Raw genomic sequence first — 22,523 nt, forward strand, 5'->3', positions numbered from 1 at the left:
TGCGAGGCTGAGGATTTATAAGGCACTGGTCCAATTATATTTGGTGTATTACGAGCAGCAGTTTTGGGCCCTTTATCAAAGAAAAGATGTGCTAGATTTGCAGAGGGTCCAGAGGACGATCAGAAGACGCATAAACAACACACATGAATAAAGAATCATGCCAGGAATGAAAGGGTTAATGTAGGAACACACATCAAAGTTGCTGGTGAACGCAGCAGGCCAGGCAGCATCTTTAGGAAGAGGTACAGTCGACGTTTCAGGCCGAGACCCTTCGTCAGGACTAACTGAAGGAAGAGTTAGTAAGAGATTTGAAAGTTGGAGGGGGAGGGGGAGATCCAAAATGATAGGAGAAGACGGAGGGGGAGGGATGGAGCCAAGAGCTGGACAGGTGATAGGCAAAAGGGATATGAGAGGATCATGGGACAGGAGCTCCGGGAAGAAAGACCCGGGGGGCGGGGGTGGAACCCAGAGGATGGGCAAGGGGTATATTCAGAGGGACAGAGGGAGAAAAAGGAGAGTGAGAAAAGAATGTGTGCATAAAAATAAATAACGGATGGGGTACGAGTGGAAGGTGGGGTATCAGCGGAAGTTAGAGAAGTCAATGTTCATGCCATCAGGTTGGAGGCTACCCAGACGGAATATAAGGTGTTGTTCCTCCAACCTGAGTGTGGCTTCATCTTTACAGTAGAGGAGGCCGTGGATAGACATGTCAGAATGGGAATGGGATGCGGAATTAAAATATGTGGCCACTGGGAGATAGGAGGCGTGTTTGATGGCTCCGGGTCTGTAATCGCTGGAGATTAGAAGAATGGGGGTGGGGGGGGGTAATTCTTGGACCAGAGGGCACAGCCTCAGTATGGAGGGATGTCCGTGTAAAACAGAAATGAGGAGGAATTTATTTAGCCAGAGGGTTGTGAATCTGTGGAATCCATTGCCAAATACAGGCGAGGAAGCCAATTCATTGGGTATATTGAAAGTTGTGGTTGATAGGTTCCTGTTTAGTCAGGGCTTCACAGATTATGGGAGAAAGCAAAAGAATGGGATGAAGAGGGATTATAAATTAGGCATGATGGAATGGCCGAAAAGACGACTGGCCTAATTCTGCTCCGATGTCTTATGGTTTTATGGACGTCGGGGTAAAAAGGTCCTGAACAACAGGAGGTAGAACAAAGCTGCATTTTCTTTTTGCTATGCAGCACTAATTGATATTTTCAGTGACTGAATGAGACTCTTTCAGCCGAGAAGTGTATCTTTGTTCCCAGCTCTTAAAGCTTGGATTTACATAGCTACAACTCGGCAGTATCTGAGAGAAGCTTCCGCTCTCACTTCCAAACAAGTGTTACATAGTGGTGGGAAAGGACTGGAAGTATCACTCATGACCGTCCCTAAACCCAGAAAATGACAAGAACGAGACACCCGACGATCCGCCACCGTCGCACCGACGCGCATGCGCTGCAGAAATGGCGCAGCACTTCCGCTCATCAGCAGAAACTGTTCCCGGGGCCTGGATGCGGATCGTGGGACTGAGAGAGAAGCAAAGGGCCGGGACTGACCCGGGGGGTGCGGAGCCGCGGTGTAGCCGCAGCTCGCAGCGACTGCCGCCCAGTCGGAGTGCGACGCCACCCCGATAATGAAACCCTCGCCCGTACCCCCAGTCCGACCTACCAGCCTGCCGGCGATCAACCAGTCTTTTGTCCCCCGAGCGCATGCGCATTTCACCGAGCCCAGCCGCAACCCTTGGCGCCTGCGCGTTTGATAGGCAGGGCACCACCGGCGATTTCTGAAGCGCAGAGATATTTGGGTAAGCGAGATGCCATTCAACGGAAAGCACAGAAACCGCTGCAGGAACTCGGCAGGCCAGGGGGGAAAAAGTAAGCAGTCGACGTTTCCGGCCGAGTCTCTTCATGAAGACTGGAAAAAAAAAACGATGAGAAGTTAGAGCAAGAAAGTACAAGGTGGTAGGTGATAGGTTAAACCGGGAGGGGGAGAGGGGTGAAGGAAAGAGCCGGGAAGTTGATAGGGGAAAGAGATAAAGGGCTGGAGAAGCGGGAGTCTGATAGGAGAGGGTAGAACACCATGGAGGAAATGGAAAAGAGAGGAGAACCTGAGCGATTGATGGGCAGGTAAGGAGAAAAGGTGAGAGCGGGAAATGGAATGGGGAATGATGAAGGGGTGGGGGCAATTAACAGAAGTTTAAAAAATCGATGTTCATGCCATCATGTTGGAGGCTACCCAGATGGAATATAAGGTGTTGCTCCTCCAACCTGAGTGTGGCCTCATCGTGGCAGTAGAGGAGGCCGTGGACTGACATGTTGGAATGGGAATGGGAAGTAAAATTGAAATGGGTGGCCACTGGCAGGTCCCACTTTTTCTGGCGGATGAAGTGTAGGTGCTTAGCAAAGCGGTCTCCCAAACTATGCCACCTATTTCAATCCCAATGCAGGTTTTTGACTGAGTGTATCATTTCCCACACAGGGACAAGTAAATGGCCTCTCCCCAGTGGGAATTCATAAACATACAGTATGCTTGGATGAATCCCTTCCTACAAATGGAGCATCTGAATAACCTCTCCCTGGTGTGAACTTGCTGGGGTATCTGCAGGTGTGATCTCTGAGTGAAACGCTTCCAAAATGAGAGCATCTCACGGACATCAACTCTGGTGATAGAACCAAGCCAGAATGAAACTGAGAGGAATGAGATCCCCTCTACATCTTGCTAGCAAATGTGCAGTCGCTGGAGAAGAAAACTGAGGCCCTGAGGCCAAGGTTACTGTATCAAAGGGCAATGAGAGATTGTTGTGGTCTATGTTTGACCAAGACATGTCCTACCACCAACATTCCAGATACGATGATCAGACCCAAAGGCTTTTCAATTCACAGGCTGGATCAAACTGCTGATTCAGAAAAGGCAAGAGTTGGAAGTGTGTGTTTCACGATTAACTCTCTGTGCCTCTCCAATGTGGCAGTTTTGTTGAACTTGTGTTCCCCTGACCCTGGGAGTATTATGACCAAATGCCATCCATTCTAATTACCTCGGGAGCTCACATCCATGATCCTCGCCAGAGTGTACATACCACCAGTGGCCAACTATATTCAAGTGCTTGAGAAGGTGTATGATGCCATCTCCAAACAGGAAACAGTTAATCCTGACGCAGTTCAAATCATAGATGGGGTCTTCAACCAGACTTGCTTGAAGAAATCCCTGTCCGTTATAAACCCACTGACTCTCACAACCACTGGAGAATATGTCTTCCCACCCTGTCACTTGTGAAAATGCCATCTCCTTCTCTCAATTCCTTTGTCTCCATGCATCTGCTGTCAGGATGAGGCCTTTCATTCCAGAACTAAGGAGATGTCTTCCTTCAAAGAAAAGGACTTCCCTTCCTCCACCATCAACACTGCCCTCAATTGCATCTCTTCCATTTTGCACATGTCTGCCCTCACCCCATCCTCCTGCCACTCCACCAGGGATAGGGTCTGTATCCAGCACATAATTCTCTGTAACATCCACCATCTTCAATGGGCTCCCACCAGCAAGCACATCTTTCCCTCCCCACCACATTCTGCTTTCCACAGGGATCACTCCCTATGTGACTCCCCTGTACATTTGTCCCTCTCCACTGATCTTCCTCCTGGCACTTGTCCTTGCAACGAATCAAGTGCTACACCTGCCCCTACACCTCCTCCCTCATTACCACTCAAGGCCCCGCACAGTCCTTGCAGATGAGGCCAAACTTCACCTGTGAGTCTGTTAGGGTCATCTACTGTATTCAGTGCTCCTGGTGTGATCTCCTGTGTATCAGTGAGACCCAATGTAGGTTGGGAAACAGTTTTGCCAAGACCTGTGCTCTGTCCGCCAAAGAAAGTGGGATCTTCCAGTAGTCACCCATTTTAATTTCACATCCTATTCCCTTTCTGTCATGCCAGTACGTGGCCTCCTCTACTGCCGCGATGAGCCCTCAGTTGTTGCAAAAGCAACACCTTATATGCCGTCTGAGTAGCCTCTAACCTGATGGCATGAACATTGACTTCTCAAACTTCCGGTAATGTCCCCTCCCCCTCTCCTTTACCATTCCCCATCCCCATCCCCCTAATCCTCTCTCACCTCGTCTCCTTACCTGATCATCACCTCCCTCTGGTGCTCCTCCCCCTTTCTTTTCTTCCATAGCCTTCTGCCTTCTATCAGATTCCTCTTTCTCTTACCCTGTATCTCTTTCACCAATCAACTTCCCATGTCTTGACTTCCCCTTTCCCTCCCCTTCCGCCCCAACCCCACTTTCTAACTCTGACTCCTCATTTTTTACTCCAGTTCTAATGAAGGATATCCTAGTGTCCACCCATTTTAATTCTACTTCCCATTCCCATTTCAACATGTCAGTCCAAGGCTGCGATGAGGTTGCATTCAGGTTTGAGGAACAACACCTTATATTCCGTCTGGGTAGCCCCCAACCTGATGGCATGAACATCGATGTCTTGAATGTCTGGTAATTGTTTTTAGATTAGATTAGATTATGAGGACACTCAGTCCTCATTTATTGTCATTTAGAAATGCATGCTTTAAGAAATGATACAATGTTCCTCCAGAGTGATATCACAAAAAAAAAAACAGGACAAACCAAAGGCTAACACTGACAGAACCACATAATTATAACATATAGTTACAGCAGTGCAAAGCAATACCATAATTTGATAAAGAGCAGACTATGGGCATGGTAATTGCCCCCAGATGTTCCAGGGTTGAGTGAAGAAGCAATGAGATGGCATCTGCTGTGGAGCTGTTGTGCCGGGAAACAAATTGGAGTGGGTCAAGGTCGCTTTTCAGACAGCCATTGCTCTGCTTCACCACCAGCCTCTCAAACCACTTCATCACTGTGGATGTATGTGCGACTGGATGATAGTCTTTGGAGTTTTGAGGCACCGTGTGTTTTTTTTAGTAATTGGTCAAAGTGAAGCCTGCTTGAAGCATGTGGGTATCTCAGGCTGCCAAAGTGAGAGGTTAAGTATCTCCGTGAGTACTCCAGCCAGTTGATCAGCACAGGTCTCTTGTACTTGGCCAGGTACCCCCGTCTGGGCCGGACGTTCACGTTTTCTACCACATGCAAGTAAGTAAACACACCCAGGGTATAAACGCCATGAAAATCAGAATCAGGTTTACTATCACCATCTTGGGATGGCACGGCAGCGTTGTGGTTAGCACGATATTTTACAGTTCCATAAAGCCAGGTTTAATTCCCATGGATTAAATCGGGGGTTACTGGGCAGCGTGGCTCAAAGCACCGGAGGCTCGAAGGCCTATTCCACACTGTATCTCAATAAATTAATAAATAAGTTCACCCAGTTGAAAGATATTCCGTCGTCAGCCTTGAAGACTGAGATCAGTGGGTTGTTTGATGGAATTTGATTGCATTCTGAAGCAGAGAGGCGGTGGTTCCAAACCGTGTTCCATATATTTGTTTGTGTGTTCCCCTAAACTGAATATGCATTTCTCATTCTCTGGTTTGCCCACTTCACATCATCCCTTGTTGAAGAAACAGGCATTGTTTTCAAAATGTCCATCAATCAAAATTGTCCATGTTGAAAACACAATAAAAACACTCAACATGATAACTATAAGAAAATAAAACACAGGAACAGAATTAGTCCTCTGGGCACGTTCTTTCTTTGGTGATAAATTTTTCCTCTCAACCCTCTTCTGCTGCCTTCTCTCTGTAACTTTTGACACCCCTGCAAATCAAGCATCTATCGACGTAAATATATACGAGGGGTGATTGATAAGTTCATAGCCTAAGGTAGAAGGAGTCAATTTTAGAAAACCCAGCCATTTATTTTTCAACATAGTCCCCTCCTACATGTACACACTTAGTCCAGCGGTCGTGGAGCATACGAATCCCTTCTTTGTAAAAGTGGTCCACAGTAGGGGTGATTGATAAGCTCGTGGCCTAAGGTAGAAGGAGATGAGTTATACAGCTCTTGTTACAAGCACGTGCAGTTCAAATCTTTGAGTGAAAATGCAGAAGGTTAATAACACCTCCTTCTACGCGAGGCCACGAATCTATCAATCACCCCTGCTGTGGACCACTTTCTGGAGGCCCAAGACGCCGGCTTCTACAATGAAGGGATCCGTATGCTTCACGACTGCTGGACTAAGTGTGTAAATACAGGAAAAATAAACGTGCTATGTTTTCTAAAACTGACTCCTTCTACTTTAGGCTACGAACTTATCAATCACCCCTCGTACAATGACTTGTCCTCTGCAGTGTGGTAAGGGATGGTGGCAAAATCACAGGAGACTGATATGGAAGAACAATTTCAAAAATGGATGAGACAGAGGAGAAATAGTTTTGTTTGCAGCAATTAATGTACAGGTACAGGTCAGACGTGTGAATTTAATCATATTTAAGGAGCTCTTTGCTATGTAGGGTGTCCGTAAGTGGAACTCAGGTGACCCAGGGACACCCTGTTTGTGTGAGACACTCCCAATGTCAGTATGTCTGTGAGCGTTACCTTGCTGAAAGAGAACCCCTCTGTTCCTTCACCTCTCAGTGAACTTCTCTCTCCCAGTGAACACACTTGTATGTCTGTAAACCGTTCAAGGACCCATCTTTCTCCTGTGCATTTCTCACTGTCTGTCTGTGTGTGTGTGTGTGTGTGTGTGTGTCTCCCTCTCTCTCTCTCTCTCTACATCTCTACCTGTTTATGTTTATTTGTTTCTGTACCTGTCTGTATGTGTGTCCTTTGTCTCTCTCCCCCCCGCTTTCTCTGTCTCTCATGTCGATCCCTGTCCATCGGTTTGCGTATTGCTTCACTCCAGAGGAGAAATAGAATACTATTTCTGTCAAACAACAGGAATTCTGCAGATGCTGGAAATTCAAGCAACACACATCAAAGTTGCTGGTGAACGCAGCAGTGGACTAGTCCTGACGAAGGGTCTCGGCCTGAAACGTCGACTGCGCCTCTTCCTATAGATGCCTCCTGGCCTGCTGCGTTCACCAGCAACTTTGATGTGTGTTGATACTATTTCTGTCACTGAGTGTGCGCTGGCACTATCGGAACACAAGTGCATATGAAAGACAGACTCCGATCTAGAGATGGCGAGCAGAGTTTATCCATAATAGTTCCAAACGAACATCAAATAAAACGTAACAAACTCAAACAAAAAGCACCAGGAGACCACATCACAAAGAGCGAGTCACTGGAGATAAACACAATGAACTCTAAGCGATTAACGACTCATTAACCAGCAATTAATCAATTAAAATCCTCCAAAAACCTCAGAGCCCCAACGCGCTCCGGCACCATGCTCACATCTGAAGAGCTCAATGCAGTACTGTACCCCCATCCCCATGACCAGCACCTGACGGCCCAGGGACGCCTGAAAACCTGAGATCCAGGCACATCTCGAGAAACCTGGGGAACTCGAGAGGGAAGCGTAGCAAACCTCGAGAAGGACCCTCAAGACTGTCAGTGAAGACCTGGGGGCTTCGAGAGAGGAGGGACAAGGGAACTCCGAGAGACAGAGCCCAGGGAAGCCCTGACAGCCGGTGGGGGTGGAAATCCCTGAGACCCGAAGTGGCGGGGGGGAGGGGGTTCAAGGAGGCATGCAGAGGGTGAGAAACATTGTCCAGAATTGCCAGGATTTCCCTTAGGTTCTTGATTGGAAAGGCTGTCTCTAATCAAACTGAACCCAACTGGAGGCTGTGGTAGAACAAAGGACCCTATGGAAAATCCTGGCAATTCCAGACAACGTTTCCTACCCTCTCCATGCCACCTTGGCTGAACAGAGGAAAACTTCTACTAATGGACTACGACAACTGTGCTATATGAGGTTATTCTTACCCTCGGCCATTTGGCTCTTTAACGAGTCAACCTATTGGCGGGAAACTGATGACCTCCTCCTGTTAGATTGTTTGAGGTAACTTATTTTTTATTCTTTCTAACTTCTCTTCTAATATTTGTATATTTGCATATCTGTGCACTTGTAACGCCACTGTGACATTGTGATTTCCTTTGGTATCAATAAAGTATCTATCTATATATTTACTGTAATTCACATTTTTATTGTTATGTATTGCATCGTACTGCTGCTGTAAGGACAACAAATTTCACAACTTATGCTAAATCTGATTCTAATTCACAGAGACGTCACAGGAGGGGAGCCGACGGCTCAGCCCATCTCGCACTTGGCACAACAATCTCTTCCTTTCAGTAAATTATCGCCATCTCCGCAGCACGACCCACTGTCTTTCCGAATTCTTGACTGACTCGGACAGAGTTCCCACTACTGAGTCCAGACACTCACTGCCCTGGGTGATAGTGGTTAGATTGACCCGTGAGGAGCGACCGAAGCAGACCAGGCCTGTAGTCTCTGGAGTTCAGGAGAATGCGAGAAGATGTCATTGTGAATCCTCCACGAGACCGGCAGGTTCAATGGGGTGGAGGTGTCTCCCCCGATTGAATTGTTTCATTTGAGGGGGAGGGCTTGTTCATTATGTCGGACTAAGACGTCAGTCATTGAGGACGGAGATGGGGAGAAATCTAGAGAGAGACGAATCTCTGGTGACCTTTGAGAGGGTAGGATGGGTGGGGAGGGGGTGCTCAGTCACTGGGTTCTGAATGTTAAAGGAACTGAAGGACGAGGACGAGATTTATTGTCTTACAGAGTCGTTGAGTCAGAGAACACTACACCACAGAAACAGGCTCTTTGGCCCATCTAGTCCATTAGCCTAGTCCCATCGACCGGCACCTGGACCGTAACACTCCATACCCGTCCCATTCACAGTCTTATGATCTGGTGAGGCAGGGGTTGACACGGGGGAGTCACGTCGCAGCAGGTTGGGCTGGAAAGGAAGTGGGATCAGGCTGGCGTTAGAACGTGCGGGACTGGCCATCACTCTGAGGAACGGATACAAAGCACCCTCCGAAGCCCCTCAGTGCGGCCATGTCCGGCAGTAGAGGGTTGGGCTGGAAAGGAAACGGGATCGCTGCTCATAGTCAAGATCCACCAGATTTTCTGCCCAACTCCGGCCTGAAGCAAGTCCACTACCACCTGCTCAACCCATAGACCTCAGGACTAAGGGGTCTATCTTTACGCCTTATCCCACCGCTCGAACCCCCTCCCCATCAGCTGAGGACCTATTTGTTCATAAGCCCCCAACAACCCTATCCCTGGGCATTGATACTGAATACCGGGGACTTGACCCCACGCTACTAATTAACCCTCACCATCTGAGACATAAATTCACCCCCCCCACCCCCCCACACACACACACACACAATTCGACCCCACTCCCGGGACCTGATTCTCACCGTTCATGCCTCATTGCGTTTCCAATCCCATTGACTCCGTCGCCAGAGAACTGATCTTTCCACACTAATGTCCCTTTCTGAATTTAAACTCTCCTCACCCCTAGCTCCCTCAGCCCCTGCCCATCCGTGATTCTATGCCACCAAGTGGAGCTCCAGGCACCGGACCACATTGGCAGAGGTTCCTGGGTCCGGGCTCAGGCCAACACTTTCCAGTTGTAGCCACGGGTGTTTCAAGTGAAGGTTGCGTAGAAGCACAGCCGAGTGCCAGGTTTGCGCTGCAGGAAAACACCCGTCCCTGGTCTGAGCTACAGGAACCACCCCCACGGTGATCAGGCTCCCAACTAGCACAAGCTCTGTCACCACAGGCGCATATCCCGCAGTGAACAGATACAGGCAGCCGCTGGCAACCCTGGACTGAAAGGTTCCCAGCATGCCAGCTCCCAGTTACAGGCAAAACCCCTACGGAATGCATCTACAAGCAAACTTGGCCAGTCCAACAGGAAGACCCCTACCAAGCATGGCCCAACTCAGCTGCAGAGAGCCCATGTGTTGGTGACAGGTAGCCCGTTTAATAGGGGTATTCTCTGTCACCCTGGTCTCAGCTACAAGCGACCCCCATAGACAAGCGTAGCTAAAGCCACTTCAGATCTCAGCCACAGGTAAACACATCAAGTGTGTCACCGTGTATCCCGGGTCCCAGATACGGTAAAACATTACCTAGCTCCGCTACAGTAAGCCCTGAGTGAACGCGACTGAATTTGTCTCAGGTCCCAGCTAAAGGCACCCCGCTTCCTCCCCCTCCCATCTCAGTACCTCAGACAGATCCCTCCTAACACCCCCTCCCCACCCCACCCCCACATTCTGGGCGCAGGCCTGGTCATGGATGTGCGTTTCCCTGGCGCACAGCTCCCGTGTGTCTCTCCCTCCCACGCCTACCTATCAGGTATGGGGTGTATGGGGTGTCAGGGAGGGGTAGCACCTCTGGTAGGGGAACATGTCGCATCCTTTTCAAGGTGGTTAGTCCACCTTTGGTCTCCACCTGGCACTCAGCTGTCACCTGTGGCTCCCCGTAGCTGTTTGCATGCGCCAGCGGCCACACCCCGGGCAACGGCTTCGACAAGCTGGCTAAACCAGGTGAGGGTAGCCGACGGGTCTCAAACCCTCGGTGTGATAGGGAGTTGTCTATCCCAGCATGTGAAGACAGACTCCGGCGGATTGAGCGGACGAGACCAGCGGAGGGTTCAATGGTCAGGAAGGCGGTCTCTGCAAGCGTCGTGGAACGTGTAGAGCAGGACAAGACACAGAAAACGTCCTGGTCATCCACTGCACCTAGCCCCATCTCCAGCCGTCTAGACTCTGTCTTGTCACTGGATCCAGATGGGAATTGGGAAGAGAGAGTGAGGCTGACGCTGCGCAACTCTCCCGCACTTATAGTCTTGGCACCATCATAGCCGGCTGGTGGCGTAGTGACATCAGCGCCGGACTCCAGGAGCGAAGGTTCCCGAGTTCGAATCCAGTCGAGCCGCTCCTGGGCACGCTTTCCATCCATGCCGGGTTGAGTGTTGAGCTACCAACTCGACCTCGTAAAAAGTACTAATGATGTCGAGGCCTCCATCGATGACGACCATCATCAGTTGCATTACTTGTGGAAGACTCGGACCACACCGATCTCAAGCCGAGAGGTAGAGGGAGAGTCGAGGCCTGGGGGTGCTGAGGTAGAACGGCAGGACCTGTATCTGATGATCTCTCTACTGCAGGGAGATGAACAGGGGGTCACAGCAGCTGGTGAGCGGGGTGGGGTGTATAGGGGTGGGAAGGGAAGTGTGAGGCAGAGAACGCCGATCTGGACATGGTTGTCCCAGGAGTGACCAGCAGCAGCAGGAGATCGAGGAAAACGTAGACCGTTCCCTGGGATGCTATGAGCGAGTACATGGATATAAGGGAGGATGGGAATCTGGGGTAAAGAGTGAAGCCGAGAGAGAGAAGGAGGGGAAGAAGCAAGAGAGAGGGAGAGCGAGAGGAAGGAGGAGAGAGAATGGGAGGGGGAGTGAGGGAGAGAGCGAGAGAGGGGAGAGGGAAAGAGATCCATGCCGAGGCTGCCATTCAGATCCCATGGAAATCATGACCCCCCCCCCCGCCCCCCATCCCTCCCATCACTAGATGGTGATGAATTTCCCGGTGCTTCTCTGCAATACGTCTGGGAAGTAAAACATGGTGTGCTCGGAATAATGTCTGCCTTCTCCTTGTCTGATCTGCACCCCGCCCCCCTCACCCCGCTCTCAGTCTGCGCCGTCAGTGCCCTCTGATCCTCTCTCTGGTGCCAGAGCGGAGCATGGTGAAGGAGATGCCCCAGTGACCAGGGTTCGGTTCCGGATCTGATGAACTGCAGAATCTGACAACACTCACTCTTAAACTTGCAAATGGACTCTCCAAGTGTGATGGTTAAAAACTCATCATAGAGTTACTTAAACTTCCTCCCTGTGTGCCCTTGCTTGGTGTTTTAGCAGGGCAGGTGTACAGCCTCTCAATGTGGGTTCGCTATCGTTTCATATGGTGGGATAAACGAGTGAATCCCTTCCCACAGTCGGAGCAGGTGAGCGGCGTGAGCAGCGGTGTACCCTTTTCCACAGTCCACAATCCCTCCACTATGAACTCGCTGGTGTGTCCCTTTCCATGGTCCAAACAGATAAACAATCCCTCCACCATGAACCCGCTGGTGTGTCTGTAGGTGGGATGTGTCAGAGCTCAGATGACTGAGCGCATCTCATCGCACACACGGAGCGGGTGAGCAGCCTCTCCCCTCTCCTCGGTGTCAATGTTCTGACCTGTCTTCAGGCTGGGCAACGGAATAAATACATTCCCACAGTTCGAACAGGCGAACGGTCTTTCGGTGGCGTGAACCCGCTGATGTATCTTCAGGCTGGATGACTGAGTTTATCCCCTCCCACACACTGGCCAAGGAAATGGCCTCTTCCCGGCGTGAACCCACCCGTGTTTCTGCAAACGCGGAGCAGGTGAACGACCTTTCCCCACTGTAAGCTCAACGGTGTGTCTGCAGGCTGGATGAACGATTGAATCTTCTCAGGCTCAGAGCAGCTAAATGATTTTTCCTTGCTATGACTGTCTGTTGCGTCGTCAGGCAACTAATGTAGCCGACCTCTTCCACAATTCAAGCAGCTGAGCCTCTGGTCTCCGGTGAAGATATTCTGGTGTGTTCTCGGGGCACGAGATCCAATGGAAAGTTAAAACAGAGAACTTCATTTCAGAACAAAAACTTCATTTCAGTACGTTTCATGCCTTCACTTCCAAAGGATCGATAACGAAGATACCGGTGTGATTAAGTAAAAATCTGGTCGCTCCTTCAATGACTTGAAGGAAATTTAAAAGTTTTATTTTCAGGTTGGTTCATCCAGTCTTCACCTTTGTCTGACACGTGTCCGGATTCTCCTAGCTGTGACCGCTGTGTTGTCTTCTCAAGCATCTCCTCCTCCACAATCAGAGATTGATTGTTTTCAAGTGCTGGTGAATGACTTTCACATTAGAGCTGATGTGTTCTTGTGTTTGAGACAAATCATCTGCCTTTTCTACACCGTAAAAAGTTTACAAAAGGCAGCATTTCAGATAAGTTAGCTCTAGTCGCGAACGTGAGCTCTGACGTCACACAGTTGCCGTGTGGTTCCACGCAAGTTAAGACAACAAATTCTCATCAGGTCACGGTTCAGGTCGCTTCACTCGGCATCAGATTTCGTGACTGTAACATAATGGGACAATCCTGCCCATAAACTACCTGGGAGTGCGCATCTCCCATAATGTCTCATGGAACCAGAACTCATTAAACGCAATCAGGAAAACTCACCCCCCCCCCCACCCTCTGATTTCTGCGGAGGCTGGAGAGAACTGGACTTTGCACATCCAAACTCACGTCATTCTACCGACACGCAGTGGAGAGCATCCTGACAAGCTGCGTGACTGTACGGTACGGGAACTGCACTGCGGTAGTCAAGACTGCCTAGTTGAATTCACCACCATCAAGGGCATATACTGCTGAAAAAGGGCCAATAGCATCATGAAGGATTCCAATCACTCATATCCCGCTCCCATCCGGCCAGAGGCTGCATGGCATTCATGCCCGCCCCACCAGACTCCAAACCAGTTACTTTCCACAAGCAGTAAGGCTGATCAACTTTTCTAGTCACTAACCCACCCCCACACCCCCATCCATCACGACTTTATCATTTCCCGTCTCTCACCTTATGTACAGACACTCCACCGCTGAGCGTCACTTTATGAGCAGACAATCAATCACTGTATGTAATCTATCTTATCTATTGAAACTCATTATTGTAGTTGTGATCATTATCTTATTGTGTAAACTACATGAAACAGTCTTGAATCTTGAACTTGGCTCTGTCTGTCTCTGTCTCTCTACAGCTTAACAATTCTGGCCGTGTCCCACTGCCTCACTGCGGACGCAGCTCGGCTCCTCCTGCAGACTTTCTGATCACTCAGACCCCGAGGTGATTGACGGCGATGAATTCAACAATGAGAATACCAATGAATGCCGGGGATTGATGATTATACTCTTTGGAGAGCTGTGGTCTGAATGAAACAGGTCACTTGTTACCCAAGACAAGTGTATTGATTATTATTGTACACTCAGGCAGAATAGAGGAACCCATGACCTCGCTTGGCAGAAGGGTCCAGGACCAGATAACGTCCAACAAAGGTGATCTGCTGAAAAACGAAAAGTGACAAAATAAATTTATTTTTCCCACTCAGCTCTAATTGACATTTTAATTCGCTGGAAGTCAGACCGGTTCTTTCTTCCAGTCCTCAGTCTGTTCGTTCATCCACACACACGCCCACTCCCCCTCTCCCCCTACAAAGTTACGTACACATTGACAATCCCTTGTGAACACACAAGTCGGGAAGACACCGAGGCTCCTGTACACGGCTCTGTACACTATGATCTGAACACACAGAACCCGGGCCAACACAGTCACAAACCACTGCGCGCACAGTTCTGTGTACACACAGACCACACAGTCACAAACCAGTGCGTGCACGGTTCTGTGCACACACAGCCCACACAGTCACAAACCGCTGCGCGCACAGTTCTGTGTACATAGACCACACACATTCACAAACCAGTGCGCACACAGTTCTGTGTACACACAGCCCACACAGTCACAAACCAGTGCGGGCACAATTCTGTGTACACACAGCCCACACAGTCACAAACCAGTGCACGCACAGTTCACTGTACGCACAGCCCACACAGTCACAAACCAGTGCGGGCACAATTCTGTGTACACAGAGCACACACAGTCACAAACCAGTGCACGCACAGCTCTCTGTACAGAGAGCGTACCCAGTGACAAACCAGTGCGCGCACAGTTCTGTGTACACAGAGCACACACAGTGCTCTGTACACACAGCCCACACAGACACAAATCAGTGCGCGCACAGTTCTCTGTTCACAGAGCACACACAGTCACAAACCAGTGCGTGCACAGTTCTCTGTACACACAGCACACACAGTCACAAACCAGTGCGCGCACAGTTCTGTGTACACAGAATCCACTCACTCACAAAATAGTGCGCGCAAGGTTCTGTGTACACACAGCCCACAAGTCACAAACCAGTGCGCGCACAGTTCTGTGTACACATAGCCCACACTGTCCCAAACCAGTGCGCGCACAGGTCTGTGCATACGCAGCCCACAGTTACAAACCAGTGCGTGCACAGTTCTCTGTACACACAGCCACAAAGTCACAAACGAGTGTGCGCACAGTTCTGTGTACACAGAGCACACACAGTTACAAACCAGTGCACGCACAGCTCTCTGTACAGAGAGCGTACACAGTGACAAACCAGTGCGCGCACAGTTCTGTGTACACAGAGCACACACAGTGCTCTGTACACACAGCCCACACAGACACAAATCAGTGCGCGCACAGTTCTCTGTTCACAGAGCACACACAGTCACAAACCAGTGCGTGCACAGTTCTCTGTACACACAGCACACACAGTCACAAACCAGTGCGCGCACAGTTCTGTGTACACAGAATCCACTCACTAACAAAATAGTGCGCGCAAGGTTCTGTGTACACACAGCCCACAAGTCACAAACCAGTGCGCGCACAGTTCTGTGTACACATAGCCCACACTGTCCCAAACCAGTGCGCGCACAGGTCTGTGCATACGCAGCCCACAGTCACAAACCAGTGCGTGCACAGTTCTCTGTACACACAGCCACAAAGTCACAAACGAGTGTGCGCACAGATCCTGTACACAAAGCGCACACAGTCACAGACCAGTGCGCGCACAGTTCTCTGTACGCACAGCACACACAGTCCAAACTGGTGGGCGCACGGTTCTGTGTACATACAGCCCACACAGTCACAGACCAGTGCGCGCACAGTTTTGTGTACAGAGAGCCCACATAGTCACAAAGCAATGCGCGCACAGTTCTGCTTACACACAGTCACAAACCAATGCGTGCAGAGTTCTGTGTACACACAGCCCACACAGTCACAAACCAGTGTGTGCACAGTTCTGTGGACACAGAGCCCACATATTCACAAACCAGTGCGCGCACAGATCCTGTACACAAAGAACACACGGTCACAGACCAGTGCGCGCACAGTTCTCTGTACGCACAGCCCACACAGTCACAAACCAGTGCGCACGGTTCTGTGTACAGACAGCCCACACTGTCACAAGCCAGTGCGCGCACAGTTGTGTGTACAAAGACCACACAGTCACAAACCAGTGCGTGCACATTTCTGTGTACACACAACCCACGCAGTCACAAACCAATGCGTGCACAGTTCTGTGTACACACAACCCACGCAGTCACAAACCAATGCGTGCACAGTTCTGTGTACACACCGCCCACACAGTCACAAACCAGTGCGCTCACAGTTCTCATACGCACAGCCCACACGGTCACAAACCAGTGCGCGAACGGTTCTGTGTATACAGAGCCCACAAGTCACAAACCGCTGCGCGCAGAGTTCTGTGTACATAGACCACACACATTCACAAACCAGTGCGCGCACAGTTCACTGTACGCACAGCCCATATAGTCACAAAGCAGTGCGCGCAGTTCTCTGTACACCAAGCACACACAGTCACGAAACAGTGTGTGCACAGTTCTGTGGACACACAGCCCACACATTCACAAACCAGTGCGCGCCAGTTCTGTGTACGCACAGCCCACACAGTCACAAACCAGTGCGTGCACAATTCTCTATACATAGAGCACACACAGTCACAAAACAGTGCACGCACAGTTCTATGTACACACACACCACACAGTCACAAACCAGTGCGCGCACGGTTCTGTGTACACAGAGACAACACAGTCACAAAGCGGTGCGCACACGGTTCTGTGTACACACAGCCCATACAATCACAAACCGCTGTGCGCACAGTTCTGTGTACATAGACAACACACATTCACAAACCAGTGCACGCACAGTTCACCGTACGCACAGCCCATATAGTCACAAACCAGTGCGCGCAGTTCTCTGTACACAAAGCAAACACAGTCACAAACCAGTGTGTGCACAATTCTGTGGACACACAGCCCACACAGTCACAAACCGGTGCGCGCACAGTTCTGTGTACTCAGAGCACACACAGTTACAGACCAGTGCGCGCCAGTTCTGTGTACGCACAGCCCACGCAGTCACAAACCAGTGCGCGCACGGTTCTGTGCACACAGTACACACAGTTACGAACCGGTGCGCGCACGATTCTGTGTACACACAGCCCACACTGTCACAAACCAGTGCGCGCACGGTTCTGTGTACACACAGCCCACACTGTCACAAACCAGTGCGCACACAGTTCTGTGTACACACAGCCCACACAGTCACAAACCGGTGGGCGCACAGTTCTTTTTATACAGAGCACACACAGTCATAAACCAGTGCGCGCACAGTTCTGTGTACACACAGACCACACAGCCACAATCCAGTGCGCGCACGGTTCTGTGTACCCAGACGCAACACAGTCACAAACCGGTGCGCACACTGTTCTGTGTCCACAGACCACACACATTCACAAACCATTGCGCGCACAGTTCACCGTACGCACAGCCCATATAGTCACAAACCAGTGCGCGCAGTTCTCTGTACACAAAGCATACACAGTCACAAACCAGTGTGTGCACAGTTCTGCGGACACACAGCCCACATATTCACAAACAAGTGCGCGCAGAGTTCCTGTACACAAAGCACACACAGTCACAGACCAGTGCGCGCATAGTTTTGTGTACACAGACCCCACACAGTCACAAAGCAATGCGCGCACAGTTCTGTTTACACACAGTCACAAACCAGTGCGCGCACAGTTCTCATACGCACAGCCCACACAGTCACAAACCAGTGCACGCACAGTTCTGTGTACACAGAGCACACACATTCACAAACTAGTGCGCGCACAGTTCACTGTACGCACTGCCCATATAGTCATAAACCTGTGCGCGCAGTTCTCTGTACACAAAGCACACACAGTCACAAACCAGTGTGTGCACAGTTCTGTGGACACACAGCCCACATATTCACAAACCAGTGCGCGCACCGTTCTGCGTACACAGATGCAACACAGTCACAACCCAGTGCGCGCACAGTTCTGTGTACACAGACCACACAGTCACAAACCAGTGCGCGCACGGTTCTGTGTACACAGCGGCAACACAGTCACAAACCGGTGCGCGCACGGTTCTGTGTACTCACAGCCCACACGGTCACAAAACAGTGCGCGCACGGTCCTCTGTACACGCAGTCCGCACAGTCACAAACCGATGGGTGCACAGTTCTGTGTACACACAGCCCACACAGTCACAACCCCGTGCGCACACAGTAGTGTACACACAGCCCACACTGTCACTAACCAGTGCGCGCACAGTTTTGTGTATACAGAGCCCACACAGTCACAAAGCAATGCGCGCTCAGTTCTGTTTATACAGTCACAAACCAGTGCGTGCACTGTTCTGTGTACACACAGCCCACACAGTCACAAACCAGTGCGCGCAGTTTTGCGTACACAGAGCCCACACAGTCACGAACCGGTGCGCGCACAGTTCACTGTACGCACAGCCCATGTAGTCACAAACCAGTGCGCGCAGTTCTCTGTACACAAAGCACACACAGTCACAAACCAGTGTGTGCACAGTTCTGTGGACACACAGCCCACATATTCACAAACCAGTGCGCGCACAGTTCCTGTACAGAAAGCACACAGAGTCACAGACCAATGTGCGCACAGTTCTGTGTACACATAGCCCACACAGTCACAAACCAGCACGCACGTTTCTGTGTCCACAGAGCACACACAGTGACAGAGCAGTGCGCGCACAGTTCTGTATACGCACAGCCCACACAGTCACAAACCAGTGTGTGCTCAGTTCTGTGGACACACAGCCCACACATTCACAAACCAGTGCGCGCACAGATCCTGTACACAAAGCACACACAGTCACAGACCAGTGCGCGCACAGTTCTCTGTACACATAGCCCACACAGTCACAAACCAGCACGAACGGTTCTGTGTACACAGAGCACACACAGTTACAGACCAGGGCGCGCACAGTTCCTGTACACAGCACACACAGTCACAGACCTGTACGCGCACAGCCCATTTTGTCACAAACCACTGCGCGCACAGTTTTGTGTACACAGAGCCCACACAGTCACAAAGCAATGCGCGCACAGTTCTGTTTACACACAGTCACAAACCAGTGTGTGCACAATTCTGTGGACGCACAGCCCATACAGTCACAAACCGGTGCGCGCACAGTTCTGTGTACTCAGAGCATACACAGTTACAGACCAGTGCGCGCCAGTTCCGTGTACGCACAGCCCACGCAGTCACAAACCAGTGCTCGCACAATTGTGTGTGCACACAGACCACACAGTCACAAACCAGTGCGCGCACAATTGTGTGTGCACACAGACCACACAGTCACAAACCAGTGCGCGCACGGTTCTGTGCACACAGTAGACACAGTTACGAACCGGTGCGCGCACGATTATGTGTACACACAGCCCACACAGTCACAAACCGGTGCGCGCACGGTTCTGTGTACACACAGCCCACACTGTCACAAAACAGTGCGCACACAGTTCTGTGTACACACAGCCCACACAGTCAGAAACCGGTGGGCGCACGGTTCTGTGTACACAGAGCACACACAGTCACAAACCATTGCGCGCACAGTTCACCGTACACACAGCCCATATAGTCACAAACCAGTGCGCGCAGTTCTCTGTACACAAAGCATACACAGTCATACACCAGTGTGTGCACAGTTCTGTGGACACACAGCCCACATATTCACAAACAAGTGCGCGCAGAGTTCCTGTACACAAAGCACACACAGTCACAGACCAGTGCGCGCACAGTTTTATGTACACAGACCCCACACAGTCACAAAGCAATGCGCGCACAGTTCTGTTTACACACAGTCACAAACCAGTGCGCGCACTGTTGTGTGTACACAGACCGCACAGTCAGAAACCAGTGCGCTCACAGCTCTCATACGCACAGCCCACACGGTCACAAACCAGTGCGCGCATGGTTCTGTGTACTCAGAGCTCACAAAGTCACCAACCAGTGCGCGCACGGTTCTGTGTACGCAGAGCACACACAGTTACAGACCAGTGCGCGCACAGTTCCTGTAGACAAAGCACACACAGTCACAGACCTGTACGCGCACAGCCCACTCTGCCACAAACCAGTGCGCGCACAGTTTTGTGTACACAGAGCCCACACAGTCACAAAGCAATGTGCGCATAGTTCTGTTTACACACAGTCACAATCCAGTGCGTGCACAGTTCTGTGCACACAGAGCCCACATATTCACAAACCAGTGCGCGCACAGTTCACTGTCCGCACAGCCCATATAGTCACAAACCAGTGCGCGCAGTTCTCTGTACACAAAGCACACACAGTCACAGACCAGTATGTGCACAGTTCTGTGGGCACACAGCCCACCCATTCACAAACCAGTGCGCGCACAGTGTTGTGTACACAGAGCCCACACAGTCACAAACCAGTGCGCGCCCAGTTCTGTGTACACACAGTCCACACAGTCACAAACCAGTGTGTGCACAAATGTGTGTGCACACAGACTACACAGTCACAAACCAGTGCGCGCACGGTTCTGTGCACACAGTACACACAGTTACGAACCGCTGCGCGCAGGATTCTGTGTACACACAGCCCACACTGTCACAAAACAGTGCGCACACAGTTCTGTGTACACACAGCCCACACAGCCACAAACCGGTGGGCGCACAGTTCTGTGTACACAGAGCACACACAGTCATAAACCAGTGCACGCACAGTTCTGTGTACACACAGACCACACAGCCACAATCCAGTGCGCGCACGGTTCTGTGTATCCAGACGCAACACAGTCACAAACCGGTGGGCGCACAGTTCTGTGTACACATAGCCCACACAGTCACAAACCAGCACGCACGGTTCTGTGTACACAGAGCCCACATATTCACAAACAAGTGCGCGCAGAGTTCCTGTACACAAAGCACACACAGTCACAGACCAGTGTGCGCACAGTTTTGTGTACACAGACCCACACAGTCACAAAGCAATGCGCGCACGGTTCTGTTTACACACAGTCACAAACCAGTGCGCGCATAGTTGTGTGTACACAGACCGCACAGTCACAAACCAGTGCGCTCACAGCTCTCATACGCACAGCCCACACGGTCTCAAACCAGTGCGTGCATGGTTCTGTGTATACAGAGCCCACACAGTCACAAACCGCTGCGTGCAGAGTTCTGCGTACATAGACCACACACATTCACAAACCAGTGCACGCACAGTTCACTGTACTCACAGCCCATATAGTCACAAACCAGTGCGCGCAGTTCTCTGTACACAAAGCACACACAGTCACAAACCAGTGTGTGCACAGTTCTGTGGGCACACAGCCCAGCCATTCACAAACCAGTGCGCGCACGGTTCTGTGTACACACAGACCACACAGTCACAAACCAGTGTGTGCACAATTCTGTGGACGCACAGCCCACACAGTCACAAACCGGTGCGCGCACAGTTCTGTGTACTCAGAGCATACACAGTTACAGACCAGTGCGCGCCAGTTCCGTGTACGCACAGCCCACGCAGTCACAAACCAGTGCGCGCACAATTGTGTGTGCACACAGACCACACAGTCACAAACCAGTGCGCGCACAATTGTGTGTGCACACAGACCACACAGTCACAAACCAGTGCGCGCCCAGTTCTGTGTACACACAGACCACACAGTCATAAACCAGTGTGTGCACAATTCTGTGGACGCACAGCCCACACAGTCACAAACCGGTGCGCGCACAGTTCTGTGTACTCAGAGCATACACAGTTACAGACCAGTGCGCGCCAGTTCCGTGTACGCACAGCCCACGCAGTCACAAACCAGTGCGCGCACAATTGTGGGTGCGCACAGACCACACAGTCACAAACCAGTGCGCGCACAATTGTGTGTGCACACAGACCAAACAGTCACAAACCATTGCGCGCACGGTTCTGTGTACACACAGCCCACACAGTCACAAACCGGTGGGCGCACAGTTCTGTGTACACAGAGCACACACAGTCACAAACCATTGCGCGAACAGTTCACCGTACGCACAGCCCATATAGTCACAAACCAGTGCGCGCAGTTCTCTGTACACAAAGCATACACAGTCATAAACCAGTGTGTGCACAGTTCTGTGGACACACAGCCCACATATTCACAAACAAGTGCGCGCAGAGTTCCTGTACACAAAGCATGCACAGTCACAAACCAGTGCGCGCACAGTTTTGTGTACACAGACCCCACACATTCACAAAGCAATGCGCGCACAGTTCTGTTTACACACAGTCACAAACCAGTGCGCGCACAGTTGTGTGTACACAGACCGCACAGTCACAAACCAGTGCGCTCACAGTTCTCATACGCACAGCCCAAACCGTCACAAACCAGTGCACGCGCGGTTCTGTGTATACAGAGCCCACACAGTCACAAACCGCTGCGCGCACAGTTCTGTGTACATGGACCACAGACATTCACAAACCAGTGCGCGCACAGTTCACTGTACGCACAGCCCATATAGTCACAAACCAGTGCGCGCAGTTCTCTGTACACAAAGCACACACAGTCACAAAGCAGTGTGTGCACAGTTCTGTGGACACACA

General features: G+C 50.8%; 1 protein-coding gene across 1 annotated transcript in view; it reads right to left on the reverse strand.

Annotated features, from left to right (window-relative positions):
* LOC134352475 (uncharacterized) overlaps positions 1-22,523 on the reverse strand; it is a 52,709-nt gene that overhangs the window by 4,592 nt on the left and 25,594 nt on the right. The window contains exons 10-15 of the mRNA XM_063059753.1: positions 21,854-21,916; positions 20,746-20,854; positions 19,822-19,945; positions 15,439-15,593; positions 7,354-7,478; positions 1,440-1,911 (exon numbers count right to left, since the gene is read on the reverse strand). Of these exons, the coding sequence (XP_062915823.1) occupies positions 1,440-1,911; positions 7,354-7,478; positions 15,439-15,593; positions 19,822-19,945; positions 20,746-20,854; positions 21,854-21,916 (1,048 nt within the window). The remainder of the gene's footprint in view (positions 1-1,439; positions 1,912-7,353; positions 7,479-15,438; positions 15,594-19,821; positions 19,946-20,745; positions 20,855-21,853; positions 21,917-22,523) is intronic.

The sequence above is a fragment of the Mobula hypostoma genome, chromosome 10 (assembly GCF_963921235.1).
Source record: "Mobula hypostoma chromosome 10, sMobHyp1.1, whole genome shotgun sequence".
NCBI lineage: Eukaryota > Metazoa > Chordata > Chondrichthyes > Myliobatiformes > Myliobatidae > Mobula > Mobula hypostoma.